We start from the raw sequence: 19,419 nt of genomic DNA, 5'->3' as shown, positions 1-19,419 counted from the left end.
GAAAATTCGTTATAGGAAAGACCAGTTTTCCGAATGCATAGCTGAAAACTAGTTATAACTGAGAATTTTCAGTAAATAAATTTCTTTTTTCTCCTTATTCTAGAGTAGATTCAGTTTTCAAGGCACTTTGCTCGTGCCGACTAATTGTTGACTAATAAAATTAGTAGGTAGGTCAATATTCTTTTTCAATATATCCCAATTCGACTGTATATTATATGACATACTTATATGTATTTGTATGTTACTCTGTCATAGGTAAGTACCTGCATATTTTGTAAGCGACCACCCGCTAACATTCGTTTATTCATTGCTTCAAGTAATAAATGGATCGACTGAACCTGAAATGTCGTTACATTCATGACACGAACATAGGTAATCAAATGAATTGAATTGGTCATAATTAATTGAACTATTGAATAGAAGTAGCTATCTAATAGATTGATGAGGAAATAGAATATTTGTCATAGGCGTCATAGCCACCTTGAGGTGTCCTTATCACGCCGACTAGGTACCTATTAATATTATTATGGCGTTATTCATAAACGCATTACAAGCCTGAATTAGCTTTCGGAAAAGGAATCGTTTGTCTTTATCTGTCATTTTGACTTAAGTATTTGTAAGAGAGGGATAAAACATAATTTATTATTTAACTAATTCAGGATCGTAAAGTTTTATGAATAAGGGGGTTAGTGTTTCAGATTTAATTTGAAATACAGTAAAAATACAGGAATTTGACAACTTTATGAGCTCGTGTTATCAGCCGGTAGGTATATCATAATACAATGAGAGAATATCTGGGAGACGGAGCTTCCCTAGTAGCATTTTCGTTGGGGCCCACGGTGCCAACGGTAGGGAGAACGTTGGGATGAGGTTCGTTCCGTAGCCAACATTAAAATTTGTATTGGCCCACCATCGCATTTACCAACATTCGCTGTGGCACAGATGCCCAACAATGGGCCTTTGTGTATTTTGGTACCGTTGGCTAAACAACGATAATATTCGTTGGCCCAATGATGGCATATATCGCATTTACCAACATTGGCAGTGGCAGTGATGCCCAACAATGGGCCTTTGTGTATTTTGCTACCGTTCGCTAAACAACGATAACATTCGTTGGCCCAATGGTGACAAATACCGCATTTACCAACATTGGCTGTGGCATGGATGCCCAACAATGGGCCTTTGTGTATTTTGGTAACGTTGGCTAATCAACGATATCATCCGATGGCCCAATGATGACAAATATCGCATTTACCAACATTGGCTGTGGCACTGATGCCCAACAACGGGCCTTTGTGTATTTTGGTAACGTTGGCTAAACAACGGTAATATTAGTTGGCCCAATGATGACATATATCGCATTTACCAACATTGGCAGTGGCAGTGATGCCCAACAATGGGCCTTTGTGTATTTTGGTACCGTTCGCTAAACAACGATAACATTCGTTGGCCCAATGGTGACAAATACCGCATTTACCAACATTGGCTGTGGCACGGATGCCCAACAATGGGCCTTTGTGTATTTTGCTACCGTTCGCTAAACAACGATAACATTCGTTGGCCCAATGGAGACAAATACCGCATTTACCAACATTGGTTGTGGCACTGATGCCCAACAACCGGCCTTTGTGTATTTTGGTAACGTTGGCTAATCAACGATATCATCTGATGGCCCAATGATGACAAATATCGCATTTACCAACATTGGCTGTGGCACTGATGCCCAACAACGGGCCTTTGTGTATTTTGGTAACGTTGGCTAAACAACGATAGTATTAGTTGGCCCAATGATGACATATATCGCATTTACCAACATTGGCAGTGGCAGTGATGCCCAACAATGGGCCTTTGTGTATTTTGGTAACGTTGGCTAATCAACGATATCATCCGATGGTCCACTGATGACAAATATCGCATTTACCAACATTGGCTGTGGCACTGATGCCCAAAAACCGGCCTTTGTGTATTTTGGTAACGTTGGCTAATCAACGATATCATCTGATGGCCCAATGATGACAAATATCGCATTTACCAACATTGGCTGGTGGCACTGATGCCCAACAACGGGCCTTTGTGTATTTTGGTAACGTTGGCTAAACAACGATAGTATTAGTTGGCCCAATGGAGACAAATACCGCATTTACCAACATTGGCTGTGGCACTGATGCCCAACAACCGGCCTTTGTGTATTTTGGTAACGTTGGCTAAACAACGATAGTATTAGTTGGCCCAATGATGACATATATCGCATTTACCAACATTGGCAGTGGCAGTGATGCCCAACAATGGGCCTTTGTGTATTTTGGTAACGTTGGCTAATCAACTATATCATCCGATGGTCCACTGATGACAAATATCGCATTTACCAACATTGGCTGTGGCACTGATGCCCAACAATGGACATTTGTATATTTTGCTACCGTTCGCTAAACAACGATAACATTCGTTGGCCCAATGGTGACAAATATCGCATTTACCAACATTGGCTGTAGCATTGATGGGCCTTTGTGTATATTGGTAACGTTGGCTAATCAACGATATCATCCGATGACCCAATGATGACAAATATCGCATTTACCAACATTGGCTGTGGCACTGATGCCCAACAATGGGTCTTTGTTTATTTTGGTAACGTTGGCTAATCAACGATATCATCCGATGGCCCAATGACGACAAATATCGCATTTACCAACATTGGCTGTAGCATTGATGCCCAACAATGGGCCTTTGTGTATTTTGCTACCGTTCGCTAAACAACGATATCATCCGATGGCCCAATGACGACAAATATCGCATTTACCAACATTGGCTGTAGCGTTGATGCCCAACAATGGGCCTTTGTGTATTTTGGTAACGTTGGCTAATCAACGATATCATCCGATGGTCCACTGATGACAAATATCGCATTTACCAACATTGGCTGTGGCACTGATGCCCAACAATGGGCCTTTGTTTACTTTGGTAACGTTGGCTAATCAACGATATCATCCGATGGCCCAATGACGACAAATGTCGCATTTACCAACATTGGCTGTGGAACTTTGCTTGTGGCGTCACTAGATGGCGTTACTGTCTCCAAACATCGAAGTTATAGTTATTTTCTCGATTATTCCGGATATAATCATAATATTTTTTTAAAGTAACTTATAAATCTAATAGCTATAACTATAAAATTTATACATTAATTTAAAAAATTGTATTTTACCAACATTTTCTCAATTTAAATCTCAAAAAACATAAATCTCGCTTACGAAGTTTTGAAGTGCGGTTAGTATATATACAAATTAGAGTGTATAGTAAGTGTACTTGCTTCGGCAGTACATATACTAAAATTGGAACGATACAGAGAAGATTAACAACAACTGCTGCCTAGGACCTTCATGTGGGTATACAACCAATGCCTACAGTAGTGTAATTGTAATATTTATCAGCAAAGGCCCAACGTCGTATTACACAACCACTTACCTAACGTAGAGTAGGGTACCTAACGTAGGACTCGTAAACAAATGCCCATTACATAATTGGACTGTAGGCCCACTATAAATTACACAACTATTTACCTATGGTAGTATTGTAAGAATCCTACACAAGGCCCAACGTTAAAGTTACAATGTTGGCCCTTTGTGGGACAAGCTGTGTTGGGCCTCCAACCTGGTGCACGACTACCTACCGACCTACCTGACTTGCCGTTGGGTAATTGCTGAATTTGCAAACCGAAGCACAACGAAAAAATTGCCCTTTTTTATTTTTTTGCAGTTGGCCCTACAGCAAGCCATACGGCCAAATGTAACAATTAACCAACCATCAAACAAATGTGTATAGGCCCAACCACGGCCCAACCAAAACCACAACCGTTGAATAATTGTATGATTTATTTAAATAGGCCCAACGAAAAAATTACTCTAATGGCCCTCTGTTGGGAATCTTCAGGAGGGCCTTTGTCGAGGGCCCTCCAGCAAATCGTACGGCCAAATGTAACAATTAACCAACCATCAAACAAATGTGTATAGGCCCAACCACGGCCCAACCAAAACCACCACCGTTGAATAATTGTATGATTTATTTAAATAGGCCCAACGAAAAAATTACTCTTATGGCCCTCTGTTGGGAATCTTCGGGAGGGCCTTTGTCGAGGGCCCTCAAGCAAATCGTACGGCCAAATATAACGGTTGCCCAACTAATACGTAAACAAAGGCCCAACCAAATCCCTACAAGAAAATGCTATTAGGGTTTGCTCGGAAATCATATAAAAACTCAACAATGCGCGTATTCTGGAGATTAGACCTAGCTAGATCGATTTATCGCCCCTGAAAACCACCATATAGCAAATTTCACCGAAATCGTTACAGCCGTTTCCGATATCCCCGAAATATACCTATATAAAAAAACAAGAATTGCTCGTTTAAAGGTACTTATTAGATATATTCAGACACAAATTAATGCTTTTCTCTACACACATATCATAAACCCTCTGTGATGCCCTCAAATACCGCAAGTTACAACCAACATAAAAATAAACTGTTAAAACAAATTTCTTATCTACGTACGCAAAGTTTTAAACTTTAAATTTCAAACACCTCTGAAAGAAACCCTGCGCTTGCTCGGGTATCAATATATTACCAAGAGGAGTTAAACAACAACTTTGCCTCGTTGTAAAACAAAATAACTACCTATTTCTTGTTAAAATATTCAAATTAGTCAATACTTATTCATTAAACTGTAAAGCACTCGGGGCTATTCAGTAATTCGACCAACGCCACACACCCTTTGTTCAATTCGAAGAATGTTGGCGCCTGAAACATAAGTAAGTACCTATCTATGTTTGATTTAATTACTCCACTGCCGGCTTAGAGGTAAGTTGTTCTTATGTTCATATTATTACTAGTAAGTAAGATAGTTAGGAGATAATATACCTATAGTTTGCCTCGAACTGTGAACTCGCGGTTTGCAAAGAGGCTTGGTGAAAAACTACGGAACGGATTTTCATGCGGTTTTCACCTATCAAATAAAGCGATTCTCGAGGAAGGTGTATACCTACCTAATTTGTTATGGTTTTGTGACTTTTGTGTAACCCGTGCGAAGCCGGGGCGGGTCGCTAGTAACCAATATAGTTATACCCCATAGAGGTTATACCTATACTACATCGTTATACCCAATATAGTTACCTACTACCCAATATAGTTACCTACTACCCAATATAGTTATACCTACTATCAAATATACCTAAATTGTTAATATAGTTATACCTATTACATAGGTAGTTGTCTAAAATCTGTAAATGCCAATTGCCTTTAATTAAAAAGTTAGAGAAGTTCTCCTAAGACCACTCTAGCAAAGCAGCACCAACTGGTAGCTGCTCTCACTGACCATTTAAAATCCGACCTGTAAAGGATGACTCACGTTAGACCGGGCCGTGTCTGGGCCGGAGCTTCCGGCGCTTACTTTTCTATGACATAACAGGCGATCACGTGATGCTTCCCATATAAAACGATGCGCCGGAAGCTCCGGGTCGGACACGGCCCGGTCTAACGTCAGTCATCAGTCAGCCATCAACCGGTTGTTTTTGTCATAGATGCGGTGGGTGTTACTGAGCATCGTGTTATGCACGCTCGGGTGCATGGCGGCCCAGGCGCGTTGCCCCGCGTCTGCACTTGCATCCTTTCCCCTCGTTTTGGAGTACGCGGTGTGGAGGGGCTGGCACCAGGCCATCATCTACACGCCAGAGCTGGAGCACGGTCAGTTCACTTGACATTTCGTGTGGTATGCAGTGCGAATTATCCTTTAGGCATAGAACGAGGTGAGATTAATGATGACTCACGCTAGACCGGGCCGGGCCCGGGCCGAGTCGTCCGACACGTCATTTTCTATGACGGCTGATCGGTGATCACATGGTGCGTTCCATAGAAAACGAAGCGAAGCTCCGCCCCGGCCCCGGCCCGGTCTACCGTGAATCATCCTTTAGTAGGTAAATGCGTTTCGATCCGCGCACTTCTATCAATGGAACATGTACCTAATGACGAAAGCACGGGTGGCAATGAGGTGCCTTCCTAGGACGCGAGGTGAGGGTGCCCTGACGATAAGCCGGGGCTGCCAGAGGACGCCGTGGTGGCCGTGGTAGATGGTCATTTCTTTTAAAGCGAAACCTATAAACCTAATAGAATATAATATTATGCTGAACCGATCGATATCAAACCTTTTGTCAGTAGCTATACCTACTTTCCTCTTAATGATCCGACGAACGGGGAACAGAACCTTTGATCCCTTATATGATCACTTTGATATCCGTCCGTCCGTCCGTCTGTTTATTGTCAGTCTGTCAAGACCCTTTATCTCGGGAACACGTGGAGGTATCAAGTTGAAATTAAAAATTAAAACCATATACTCAGGTCTACAGTCTACGGCCGTTTCTGCCGCAAAAAACGTAAATTTCGTCACTCAAGGAAATCAAAATTTTGTTGGGTACTTCCCGTTGACCTAGCTAGAACTGACATTTGGCAAGAATTATCGTCTTACACTACAAATACCTACAGGGAAAAATCTGAAAACATTTTGTAAAAAAATCCACACTAATATTATAAATGCAAAAGTGTGTCTATCTGTTACCTCTTCACCTTAAATCGCTGAACCGATTTGATCAAAATTTGGTATGGAGATAGATTGGGCCCCGGAAAGAGGACATATAGGGTAGTTTTTGTCAATAATCATCATCATTCCACGCAGACGAAGTCGCGGGCAGAAGCTAGTAAAAATAAGTTGAATTTGTACGGAACCCTCGGTGGGCGAGACCGACTCGCATTAGGCGGTTTTTTTTTACTAAAGAAAATTATTCCTGAATTAAATTAAATTATTACTTCCGTTTCTAGGAGGAGAAAGTTCTAACATTTAGCTACTTATGAATAAGTACCTATACTTAGTTAGAGACGCTGTGTAACTGTATTTCGTAACAGTAGTCTATTATAATCGAGAAAATGGCACAAAGTAGTTTGTTTTCCAACTTAGACACTTAGTGGATGTTGCGATTTTATTAGAACGGAACGGGTAACAAAGTCGACCGTCATCTACCCGCAAAAATGTTAAACAACTATGAATAAATAAACAATAGTGAAACCCCACTAATCAATAAGTTCTAAAATCCTGGTTAAAATATTATAACATCACTTTCTTACCTGTTTTATGAATTAAACCAATCACTTGCACATTTTTGTCCATTCGCACTTCACATGTAGTCGGCAGCCGGACGCGGACTGGTCTGACAGAAGATCTGCAACGTTGCACTTCGGAGCACGTTTGTTTATGATACACGAGACTCGACGTGTCTCTGACGCTGCATCAGCACGTTCGACCATGCCTCATTCATGAGGAATTAACTTATTTCGAAAATTCCGATAATATTAGTCGATTGTGCAAGAGAAGAGATACGCGTCTGCCAGAACTGCAAATCTTTTTAATCGACAAACCGAGGGGTATTTATCATAGCCAACTTTGACAATCGGCTGTGGCATTCGTCATAGCATTGCTCCCAAACGGATAAAACGATAGTGTTTTGTCTATTTTGTTATGTCTAGCTTAAAATATATACATGATAGGTGAATGTACATATAGGTCATATTGAACAATTCTTACCTACTATGGGGCCAACTCCGAAAATATGAAATAAACAGCTCTGTTTTTTAGCCTAGCCAAGCATACCTAGATAATTAGTTAATAACCTATGGTTGATATGGTCCAGACGAAACTTAATTAATTTGCGTGTGTGTGACTTCTCGTAGCATGTGTCATCTTAATACTTACACTGCCCACTGATGAGGCGTTGGAATCAATTGCACGCACCCAACGCATCATCAAAATAAATAGTATTAAGTAGTTTTAGGTATTTATTATTATACATATTGTACACTAACATAGATATAGGTAGTTAACGACCCTTTATGATTTGTACTCGTTATATTTATTTTTGAGCTTAGATACACTAATGCTCTTTCTATATTATATACTCAACATATTTAAAAAAATACCAATATTTTACTGGAACTTGAATTTGGACCATAGTTGTAACTGTTGCAAGTTGTGGACTAAAGTTACCTGATTTTACGGTAGTTATTTTTAGGGTGCCGCTTCCTCAGTCATTCATTACGAAAAGTATTTTTTTTTACAAAATGACGATATTTGCCTGCCTCGCTTTGACGTCAACGCTATTCTTTCAACTGAAATTTGGCCGCGACCTCCTTGTCTACAAAGCGGCATCAAAAGTAACGGATCAGTGTAGGTTCCCCCCTGTCATATTTTCTTGACCCCCCCCACCCTAAAAATGTGATGTAATTAATGGATGACCCCTTAAAAATGTACTCCTTTTTAGTAAGGTTTTGCTTGGAGTCTGCCCTTGCAGATATAGGTGTTTCCTTTAGATGGTTGTCATTTGTAAAAAAACGTGTAACAATTCAATAATAAGAACTACAATTTGCGATTAGCAAACGCCTAAGGTAAAATTATAGGGTTCAGACGACGATTGCGGGAGCGATATTCTCGGACAAACATTGTCCATCGCAATTAGGGGCGGTACAACACTAGGGTAAGCCTGCTGGCGCCTGTAAATACGTTTCAACTGCACAGGTAAAGACAGACTGGATTGAGAACACACACAGCACCGGTAATTCTGTACTAACTCTCAGTTGTTTAACCAATTAACTGTGGCACCGTCGTCGGCTGTGCTTGATGTTGACGCAGCACTATTAGCGCTCTTCTTTCTATAAATAATATTTTGAACTTATTTCAAAAAAGGAGGAGGTTAGATGACCGTGTTTTTTACATGTTTATTATTTACCTCAGACCGTCTAGCATGAGTTGCGTTCTCGTGCGCGAGTCCATACCTATTTGAAGTCGCGCAAGATGTATAGAGTCGCGCACGAGAACGCAACTCATGCTAGCAGGTCAGAATTCCGTCATCTATCAACCGATTTATTTCTTTTTTTAAAACTGTTTTTTTAAGTATTAAATCTACTAACGTTTCGTTTCGCTTACAAGACTTTTTTTCATGCAAGCGCAATTAGGGCTTGCAAATATTCGAAACTTTCAGGTATTCGAATATTCGACTTTTTCTGACGACATATTCGAATATTCGAATAATTATTCGAATATTATAAAAAATAAGAAAAAGAACGAGAAATCGGTTTATTATCGTTTTATTCAAAAGCTTTTTTCACATAAAACTAATGATATTTTGCAGAAATTAACTAGATTTTATCATCCAACTATGAGATGCCCACATTTATAAAAACAAGTAAAACGCCAAAATAAGACGTATTCAATATTTCTAATAAAACTTTTATTATAAATGCGTCGTTGCGTGAAATAATATAACTTTAACCATCCAAACACCTAGGTATGTAAGATATTTTTTTTAGTAGGTTTGGTTTGATTTAAATTAACTTGTAGTCACTCAGAAGCCTGTACCTAATTCCATTGTATTTTGAATCTTTATTGACTTTGTTTGTTTTGGCAAGTTTTTATTCCTAAAGGTCGACTTAATTATATAATATTGGAATATTTAAGGGAAAAAGTTAGTTGACTACTGGGTGGACTATTCGTTAGCTAAAGGTGCATAGTTAGATTACCTAGTTGGGCAGGTTTGGTATGATCAAATTTGAGAATTGCGATAAGTGCGGGCAAGGTTTAGTCTTCAAAAAATCGCTTAACGCACGCTTGCACTGAATAAACAGAATGACCCTTTATAACTTAAAACTTACGCACCGTAAAAATAACATACTTTTTGATTTCGTTTTCTTTCAAATTGAGTTAAGTTTCACTGTATTCACGAAGTCTATCGAGAGGAATACAGTAAAAATATTATTTCCTTCGTATTTGGGTACCTATCGTTCCTCATTCACTGTAAATACCCGGAAAATACACAGAAACTGTAACTACAGCGGATGAAATAGATTTTTTATACTAATAAAAAATATTCGAATATTCGAAACCTGAGCGGCCGAATATTCGAATATCAAAACAGGTCGAATATTCGACAAATTCGAATATTCGAATATTCGAATTGCAAGCCCTAAGCGCAATGTACCCCTTCCTCGATCACTGGACAACTGACGCCTGCGCATGTGAACGCGGCACATATATGCTCAGTTTTGTCTGTACAGTTTCCAACTTCCCACAGGTAAAAATATGTATTATCATATTTGCCCAAGTCATCGGGTACAGTCTTAGAAAACTGCACAGTCGAATGCCACATACGCTGCTTTATAACTATACCTGTGCCGTTTAAATGTCCAAAGTATTCTTTAAGTTTAGTTATAGATAGTTTTAATTTTTGTATCAAGTTGATATGTAATATATGGTATGTCTGTGTGATTATGCAGATTGCCAGTGGGCTACAGTGCGTCTAGTGAAATGTTTGAGCGTGAACGGAATCGCAGCGGCGGCAGATGTGGTCGACCGCGTACACGTACAAATCGGTGTCGGGATCGTCATCCTGGCACCTCGGATGCAGCGAAATGCCAGCGTGGTACTGGCTAAACTTATTACACAGGTATGACGAATCTCTATACAAACGTATTCACTTTTTCCTCCCTTGCAGTCGTGCTATGACACTGTCTCGAGTTACAGTATGTTGAGCTAATTTCAATGAATAAATTTTTCGGACCCTTATACAGCGTTTCTAAAAAATACATTATTTTTCCATAAAAAAAGCTCATATTTATACAGGCTACAGTCGTCTAAGGAGACTCCAGTACTTTTTTTCAATTAGTTAGTTCCTATAGTTCGTTTTTTTTAGCATTAGAAATTAGGTAAACAATCTTGATGTGTCTTTTAATTGAAAAACACATTTTAAAAATAAGTTACGGCAAATATGTAACAATTATGAATCTAATACGATCTTTTATATTCTTCTGCTTTCATAAATAATAGTTTTTGAATTTTAAAAAGCGTTTTTCAATTAAAAGACATGTCAAGATCGCTTACCTTCTTGCAAGTTCTTTCTAATGCTAAAAAAACGAACTATAATAGTTACCACTCTTTGTACCAATAAAATATAACTTGTAGAAACTATAGGTATACAATACATACATATCAAATTAAGGTTATTAAGGTACGTCGAGATTCCAGATTCAGATATATCCGAAACGCTAAAGCGAGGCGTATGTAATTACAGGAAACAATTTGGTATTGTCTGCCTTTATTCGACCTGGGACAAAATAAACAGATAGGTATTCATATACATGTTTGAATTCTTTGTCTACGTAAGTATGTGTTATTCCATGCCTTAGATATAGACCAGCGGTTGAACAAAATTTGAGTTTGATAACATTAAAGTTTTTTCTTTTTTGATATATTGTTGGAGGCATGTTAAATAATAGGTACCTACATACTAATATATAGGTAATATTTTATCCTTCTTTCGTATCTCTCATGATAGCTTTAGTGAATAAATCCTTTATTTGGGTTATCGTTGTTTATTACAGCTCCACTCAATTGACATGAACACGGCGTCCTTCGACTGGCTTGTAGTTAGCAGATCCATCGAGGACATCCACCACATCAACGGAGTAATGAATGCAACTTCTATACGATTCGACCAAAATATCGTAGCTTCCTTTCCAAATGCCAATTATAGGCCTAGATTGCGCTCGTTACAAATTTGTAATGGCAATTTCCTATACAAATCAGCAACTAAACCTACTAATCGGAGACGTAACTTTCTACCGAGAAAGCAATATTACTACAACAATTGCCGACATCGCTATGATCAAAACTGCGACAAGACGGAGTACGAGAGAAATTATTATCGAACATCGGAAAGGTTTAGAAATTTGACCCGAAATCAAACTTACAAGAAACAGGGAGGCATTTACCCGCTGTTCCAATCAGGAGTTTTAAATTACAATTTCTCTCGGACATTTGATATGGTGAACATAAGTAAATTCTTTGTCACTAGAGAATTTAACAAGTGGATCAGAGCGAACAATGTTAATCGTGGGATTGAAGGAATACACTTGATCCAGTATTTCAAAGTGCGAACCAATTCAACTCTGTACGGATTCTTTTTAGGTGGGTAAGACGTTTTGTCGAATACCTTTTGTTGTGAATCAGTTGAGGCAGAAAGCTTATAAAAAGGTTTTCCTTCTCAAGGAATATTAATACCCCGTCCGTATGTAGGTTAAGACTGACTTATCTCTTTGAATCCCAATGTTTATTAGGTAGTGTAGGTACTTTGTTGTGTCTGCAACCTGTGTAAGTATGTAAGGGCCTCCAAAGAAATAAGATTAGATTAACTTTGATACAGATATCGGGAGGAAAGAGTGCGGTCATTCATGATCAAAACAAATTGAACAAATGCTATTTTGTTTTGTACACAAGGTGGATTACACTGAAAGTTTTTAGAATAGAGATAAAACGCTCAAGAACATGATATGCCATGCTCTGTGCAGGATTCTATAGGGACATTGAACATGGCTCGACATGTACATCGTACTTCGGGTCTTCTAGAAACGCATGGTAACAAAAATGTTACCATTTATTTCTTACGTATGTAAACTGAGTGATTTAAGAATAACTTACGCTAGACTGTTCCGGCGGGTCCGCCATAAAACGTCCGATTTTTTAATTAATTACCTTTTTATGGTGTTAGGTATAGTTTTTATTCAGCATGTCTCCCTTTCTTGGTCGTGATTGAGTGTTTATTATAGATAGAGCAATGTATGAATCCACAAGTTTTCGTTCCAAGTTATTAGATTTAAAACTTATTTCAAGACTTGGTATTAAAGTAGGTACCTACAAAAACTTAAACGTATGTTGTTCAGGCGACTGGGACCATGACCACTCGATGTCCCGGGTGGAGTCTCCATACCCCGTGGAGGCGCGTAACTTTCAAGGCGAGGAGTTAGTCGTTGGTCGGTGTAACTCGAGCGGCGACGGCGCGGCGGTTGGCGATGACGACGGACCCTCGGCGCCAGCATTGCTTGATGATGTTCTGCATTTCCTTACGTTCAGGATAAACGCCTCGTAAGATTTTATCATTATATGAATCTCCCCGAAAATTTAGGTACGTGACCTGTCCTAATTCAACGGTTTTCAGCAAATTTAACTGAATCGTCGTTGTCGCGGGCCACCTTGTGCGCCCTACGGGGGAAAGGTGCAACTCAAGAATCTTTCACCCCAACGGTTCTTCGAGTGATTTGCACCACGTGATACAAATTAAGTCTAGCAAAGTCCTTTGTAATAAGGCCGTCTCAGAACTAATATTATTTTTATGAAATAACACCCGCAATACCAGATGTGTTGTAAGTGCGTTGCGGTCCTTTAAGATGAGCGTACACGCTTTTTTATTGAAGGTTTGAAGGTCGTATCGGTCCAGGAATATATTTGTGCGCCTCATTATTTATCAATCTATCAGTATATTCGCAACTAATTTTCCGCAGGTGTTCGACGAGATATTACAGCAAGCTAGGTTTCCGAAGCTACGAGGGAGCGTGGACGGGTCTCCTCGGCGCGCTGACCGAGCGCTCGGTAGACATCGCTCTAGAACCGGTCACGGTGCACGCGCCACGCTGCCAAGATATGGACTTCATCTTCCCTATTGCCGAAACTATGTGAGTTTTATAACCATAAGATACTAAGGTGGGAATATGGAAATACATGTGCGCATAGCACGGGCTCGCTCGGGCGGTCGATTTTACAATCTAACACTTTGCTTTTTAATCTTCCTCCAAATGTTAGTACAACCCGCCTCCAATTATTCGTGTCTTTAATGTATTGAACGATACTTATCGACGTTTAATTCTACCACTAAATTATCGAAGAAACTAACACAAAAGCCTTATGAAGAAATACCGCAAACTATTTATAGTGAAGGATTAATAGGTCACGTACGGTACCTGATTAAGATACTTCATAAGCAACATACGTAGTTGATAAAGTTAGGAACAATTTCTGTCTATCGATAAGCGGGCTTTATCCCAAGAATTATTTCAAGTTATAAATAGAAAATTAGTCTGGAAATAAAAAAGGGCTACTACTTCTCGTATTGTAGGTACGGGACATTAAATTATAAACAGGCGGTTAGTGACAGCACTTTCAAACTCATTAGCAGGTTTATTTTTAACTATTATTTTGTGTAGATATTTTTCATTTTAATATAGTTATTACCATACCATACAAATATACTATATACAAAAACTTGTAAGCGTATAAAAAAATTAAAGTACCTATAAATGTCATTCCTCGTTATTCTACACTTTAACCATTAGTGGAGTGTGCTCAGGCCATAAAAAGGTCAACTACGGCGTTCACTGAATAAGAGATTTCCTTTGGCAGAATCAATCTTTGTGTTACTAAAATGTATTTTCTCAAAAATGGACGGCAAAGTCGACTTTGCCGTTTAAAAAATAGGTTGCGAAGCGCGTAGTTGATGGTCAGTCAAAAATTAAAAAGTTAAAAACATTGCAGTCTCGATTTTGGGACTGCAATGTTGCATACAAATTCCATTATTTGTCGAGTTCCAAACTTTTTAAAAGTTGAAATGGCCATATCAAATGAAGGCACAGGCCCTTTAAACAGCCAAACAGATGATTAGTACCGCGACTATTTAGCTGTCTCAAATAGGTTGGCGTATTTTCGGCAGAAAAATACACTTCTATTTTTTTATTAAAAAATAAAAAGGCGGCAAAGCTAATTTTTACAATTGTTTTTACTTTTTTCTGTGAAAATATATACGTAAGAAAGTTGCTTTTGTAAAATATTTCTATGATATTTATATTTCTTGCACCATTTTTGAGAAAAGCACTATATATGACTTGGCTGGAAGGCTACTTGCTGGCTTCGGATTCAATTAAACGGACTCCCAAGGTCGTCCGTTTAAAACGAATCCTCAGCCTGCAAGTAGCTACTTCCGAGCCTCGACAATAATGTACTATTAAGAAGTGGAGCCACCCAGATTTTTGATGCAGGTGGGGGGTGGGGGGTTTAAGGGTCGGTGACGTCTGAGGTTAATATTTTTTTAAGTATAGGTTCTATGTCAAGTTTAGTATCATTTTCAACTAAATCAAAGATGTAGACATAGATTTCATCTAAATCGGTTCAGCCGTTATTGAATCGCCATACAATCTTACACCTTCCTTTTCACTTTTAAGAGAATGTTCTTCCCCGGGACTTAAAATATCTCTATACCAAATTTTATCTAAATCGGTTCAGCGGTTATTGGATCCCCATACAAATTTCCACCTCCCTTTTCGCACCCTTATTAAGGGATGATTTTTGAGATTAAAAGTATTCTATGTTATTCCCTGGGACTCAAACTATCTCTGTACCAAATTTTAACTAAATTGGTTTAGCGGTTTAAGCGTGAAGAGGAATTAAAAAAAAGTATTTTTCTCATATTTTATGTGTTTTTACTTCGGAATGGTGTCATTATGATATCATAAATGAATTCAGCATCCCCGATTTTTACGAAAACGATACCAAACATGGCCTAGTACCTTAAATGACATAGATATCAAGATCAAGTTGAGACCCCCCCTCCCCTAAAAATTTACATCAAAAATCTCGGTGGCTCCACTTCTTAAATCTATCCTTGGGTCCTAAGGACTAATCCTGCCAAACGAAATCTCTTGTTCACGCAACGCCGTATTTTAGGCCCAGTACCTTCCGCTACATTACATAGCTTCATTTACTGAGCAATTGAGTAAAAAAAACTTTGCAGTTCACTTTACAATTCATTAATTACTCAGTCCAGTCAGTCCGTTTTATTTTGTAGTTTATTAATCCATTTTTGTAGGTATTTCTTTGTCATATTCAATAGCCGTACATACCGTAAATGGCTTTTTGTGTAACAGAAAATGCAATTTTCTTTGTCTACGGAAAACAATTTAATTCATTAGTGAGCCGTATTCGACGGAACGGAAGCCAGTGGTCTCTGTGTAACTTGATAAACAGTAGTGTCCGACCGAAGGTTCGGTTTCGGTTTCGGTTTCGGCCAGTTTCGGCCAAAAAAACATGTTTCGGCTGTAGTTTCGGTTTCGGCCAAAAAGCGGCCGAACCTTTCGGCCAGGCCGAAACTTTTGAAATGGTACTTCGTACGTACTATGAAACTAAACATGTGACAAAGATCAAAAGTTGGGGAACAAGTAGTACAACAATACTAATATACTGATTAATTATTAGGTCGGAAGTATTAGGTCGTTTAAGTGATACAGAGACTATTGGTAATGGTAAGAATCGTTAATTGAGTAAAAAATAAAAATTGCAAAAATACTACTTTTTAACTGTGGTGATAACCCTATAGCATGTGCACATGACGGCTAGATTAAGGATCTCCGTCGGGAAAGCTCGGGACTTTACACTTTTTTCCGATCGTTGACAGTATCGCAATGATGTATGAATGACGCATAAATGTCAAATAAATCAAATGCATGCAAAAATATTACAAACAATTTTATTACTTTCTTAGATAATTACTTTTTTCCAATATTTAATACTATCTTCTTTTCACATACGGTGTTCAAATGTACCTCCGTGTATTACAACGCCGCCGCAGCCCGTACCCGAGTATGTCGATGCACATGCGATATAGTGTATGCTCTTCGTCATTTATCCTCCGCAGAAAGCACCAATTAGCCTTTGTCTCATTTCGTCCGCAGTTTCACATTCCGTTTGGTTTGGTACACCATATCTTTTACACAGCCCCACAAATTTAAATAGCCACGAGCATCTAACATTTTTATTTGAAGAATATGACATTCAATAAGTATAGTTCAATGAAAATTTAATTTCAAACATCAGACGTCTTGTCTATTTCCTACCACGCAAGAAGGTTTGTTAGTTTGGTATTGAAGAAGTATTTATTCTTGATTTATTCTTAGTATTTCATTTTTGCAAGTTCATTTGGTGCAACTAACACAACCTACATGTAATTTTTTATTATTTTAAATAGTTTCCAATTATTCGAAAATAATTTTGTGAAACGTGTTAAGAAACTAAAACCTTTTTATCAGTCAAGGAAACCAGAGATATTTATAAGACGATTGCGTACTTTTGAGTGGTTGTCAATGTCACCATTTGAACTGTCGTTATAAACAATGTTGTGGTTAGTATTATTAATATTAAGGAATAACATAACTATTTCATTCAAGTATTGAACAAGTGGAACCACTAAGAAAGCGAAAATCCTGCAATGATTCTTACCGTGCTGTAAGCAGACCTAAAAATGGTTAGATGGCAACAAATTAGCATAATTTCCTGTCGAATACTGATTGTTTACAAGTAAGTTCATTGACCCTGTCACCTGTTAGGGTTAGAACAAAGTAGTTTTTTGCGTGGATGTTTAAAAGGTCATAATTTAGAAACGGTTGCCCATATTAACATAGTTTCTATGGAGAAAATATAGAGCTTAGGCTAAACTATCTCTCATTTCCGGAAAGGATCGTCGTGCCTTTCCACCCTGTATATAAATTAATTGGTTTATTATAAAACACAATTCCTCTAATCAAGGCGTCACTGGACGGGCGACGCAGTCTTAATGTTAGTTAGTAGAGTGGCCAAGTTGAAGAATAGCAACTTTCGTAGGACTAAAAAGGTTTATACCGACAAAAAGTGGTATTGTTGGAATCAGCATGGTCTACTGATTATCAAAATGCATGTTGTCGCTTTATAAAGTGGTAGAATGTGTTTCTATGACGTCATAAAGTCGGCAGTACAAAATTGAAAACTATTTTCTTTTAAACATACCATGTGGGGTACCAAATGAAAGGGCTTTGTGAGTAGATTACAAATGTATAACATAGTCTAACATGTTGACCACTTGGTCTAACAAATTATTAGAAAACTTTCCAAAATTTGACAATTCAGAGTTGAATTTGAACTGCTCTAAATTGACAATGGATGAATGGATTAGTCCAAATTGTATACAAAATGACTGTGAATATTCTCTATACTATGTCTAGAAAAATAATTAACCAAATATATCCAAAAATAAGAAAAGTACATCAAGTTGAATAACAGTATATATTTCTGTTACAGTAGATTACTAAATACAATTTTTTTTTACTGAAAACATACCATGTGGGGTATGAAAAGAAAGGGGTTTGTCAGCTGATTACAAATATATTCAAACGCCCAAATAGTGGAAATGGTATAGTATGTTATATATTTGTAATTTACTCATAAATCGCTTTCATTGAATACCTCACATGGTATGTTTTCAGTGAAAAAAATAATGTATTTTAGAAGTTTCCCATAACAGTAAATTATAAACTGTTATTCAAATTGAGGTACCTAATGTACCTATTTCTCTTATTTTTTAATATATCTGGCTAATTATTTTTGAACATTATATAGAGGATATTCACAGTCACTTGGTATGTATTTTAGGGTCGGCCTAAAGCCAAAGGGGTGCACAAAAAAGACAGATTTTTTTGGCCAAAAGTGCATTATATAGGAATCGTAAGACTTAGAAAAAATTCAATCAAAACGCTAAAATAAGCATGTTTTGTAGGAAAAACTTTTCTCTAAAATCGAAAATGGCCAAGATATTTGACCCGAAAGTTGAAAAAAATCTAGGACTATAAATTTAGATGAATGGTGTGTCATTATAACACCTATTTTTTATTGTGTTATCGTAGAGTATACGCTAAAATAAGCATGTTTTTTTAGGAATAACTTTTCTCTAAAATCAAAAATAGTGCTTGCTGATGCTTATTTTAGCGTATTCTCTAGGATAACATCATGAAAAATAGGTGTCATCACTCTCATAATTTTTTTTCTAAGTGCTGCACCCCCTTTGCTTTAGTCCAGCCCGTTATAAACCTTCACGGTCCTACGAAAATCGTAAATAAGGTAATTTCTACGAATTGGCCTCTCCTCTAAAAAGCGGTTTTGCGACATATTTTCAACGATTTTCACAAGTCTACAAAAGGTTCGGTTTCGGTTTCGGTTTCGGCCGAAACTGGGGCCAAAGCCGAACCTTCGGTTTCGGTTTCGGTTTCGGCAAAAAAACATGTTTCGGTCGGACACTAATAAACAGTCAGACGTAGGGTCGGATCGGGAACAGTGACTAGGATTTTTTCGGACAGCCAAATTATAAAGAAAAAATAACTTTTGTTACTCTTCGGGCCACCCTGACGAGTGAGCTTCGGGTGTAAGGACAACAAACATTAAATTCGGTAACTATGCATGAACTTATGTATCGACAGGTGCAACATTTACATCCGGCATCAGGAAACATCAACGGTGCGGGACATCTTCTTGGCTCCGTTCAGTGCGCGCCTCTTAGCCTGTGTGCTGGCGGTGGCGGTGGCCGCTTCGATCGTCGTCGTACTTATTAGCAGGGCGACGCCCAACCCAAACGACTCTCGGCCTATGGAGTATACTGAGGGCTTTGTGTGGACCACAGGGATTCTTTGTCAACAAGGTGCTGTATTT

General features: G+C 38.3%; 1 protein-coding gene and 1 long non-coding RNA gene across 2 annotated transcripts in view; both read left to right on the top strand.

Moving 5' to 3' along the window:
- The window catches only part of LOC134798037 (uncharacterized), a 189,855-nt gene that overhangs the window by 140,847 nt on the left and 29,589 nt on the right, over positions 1-19,419 (top strand). The window lies entirely within an intron of this gene.
- The window catches only part of LOC134797966 (uncharacterized), a 31,402-nt gene continuing 17,566 nt past the window's right edge, over positions 5,584-19,419 (top strand). The window contains exons 1-6 of the mRNA XM_063770306.1: positions 5,584-5,735; positions 10,365-10,534; positions 11,469-12,054; positions 12,807-13,008; positions 13,425-13,595; positions 19,191-19,408. Of these exons, the coding sequence (XP_063626376.1) occupies positions 5,618-5,735; positions 10,365-10,534; positions 11,469-12,054; positions 12,807-13,008; positions 13,425-13,595; positions 19,191-19,408 (1,465 nt within the window). The 5' untranslated portion in view covers positions 5,584-5,617. The remainder of the gene's footprint in view (positions 5,736-10,364; positions 10,535-11,468; positions 12,055-12,806; positions 13,009-13,424; positions 13,596-19,190; positions 19,409-19,419) is intronic.

This window comes from Cydia splendana, chromosome 1 (genome assembly GCF_910591565.1).
Source record: "Cydia splendana chromosome 1, ilCydSple1.2, whole genome shotgun sequence".
Lineage (NCBI taxonomy): Eukaryota > Metazoa > Arthropoda > Insecta > Lepidoptera > Tortricidae > Cydia > Cydia splendana.
Note: the sequence above shows the minus strand (reverse complement) of the source record. Positions and strands in the feature narration are given on the sequence as shown.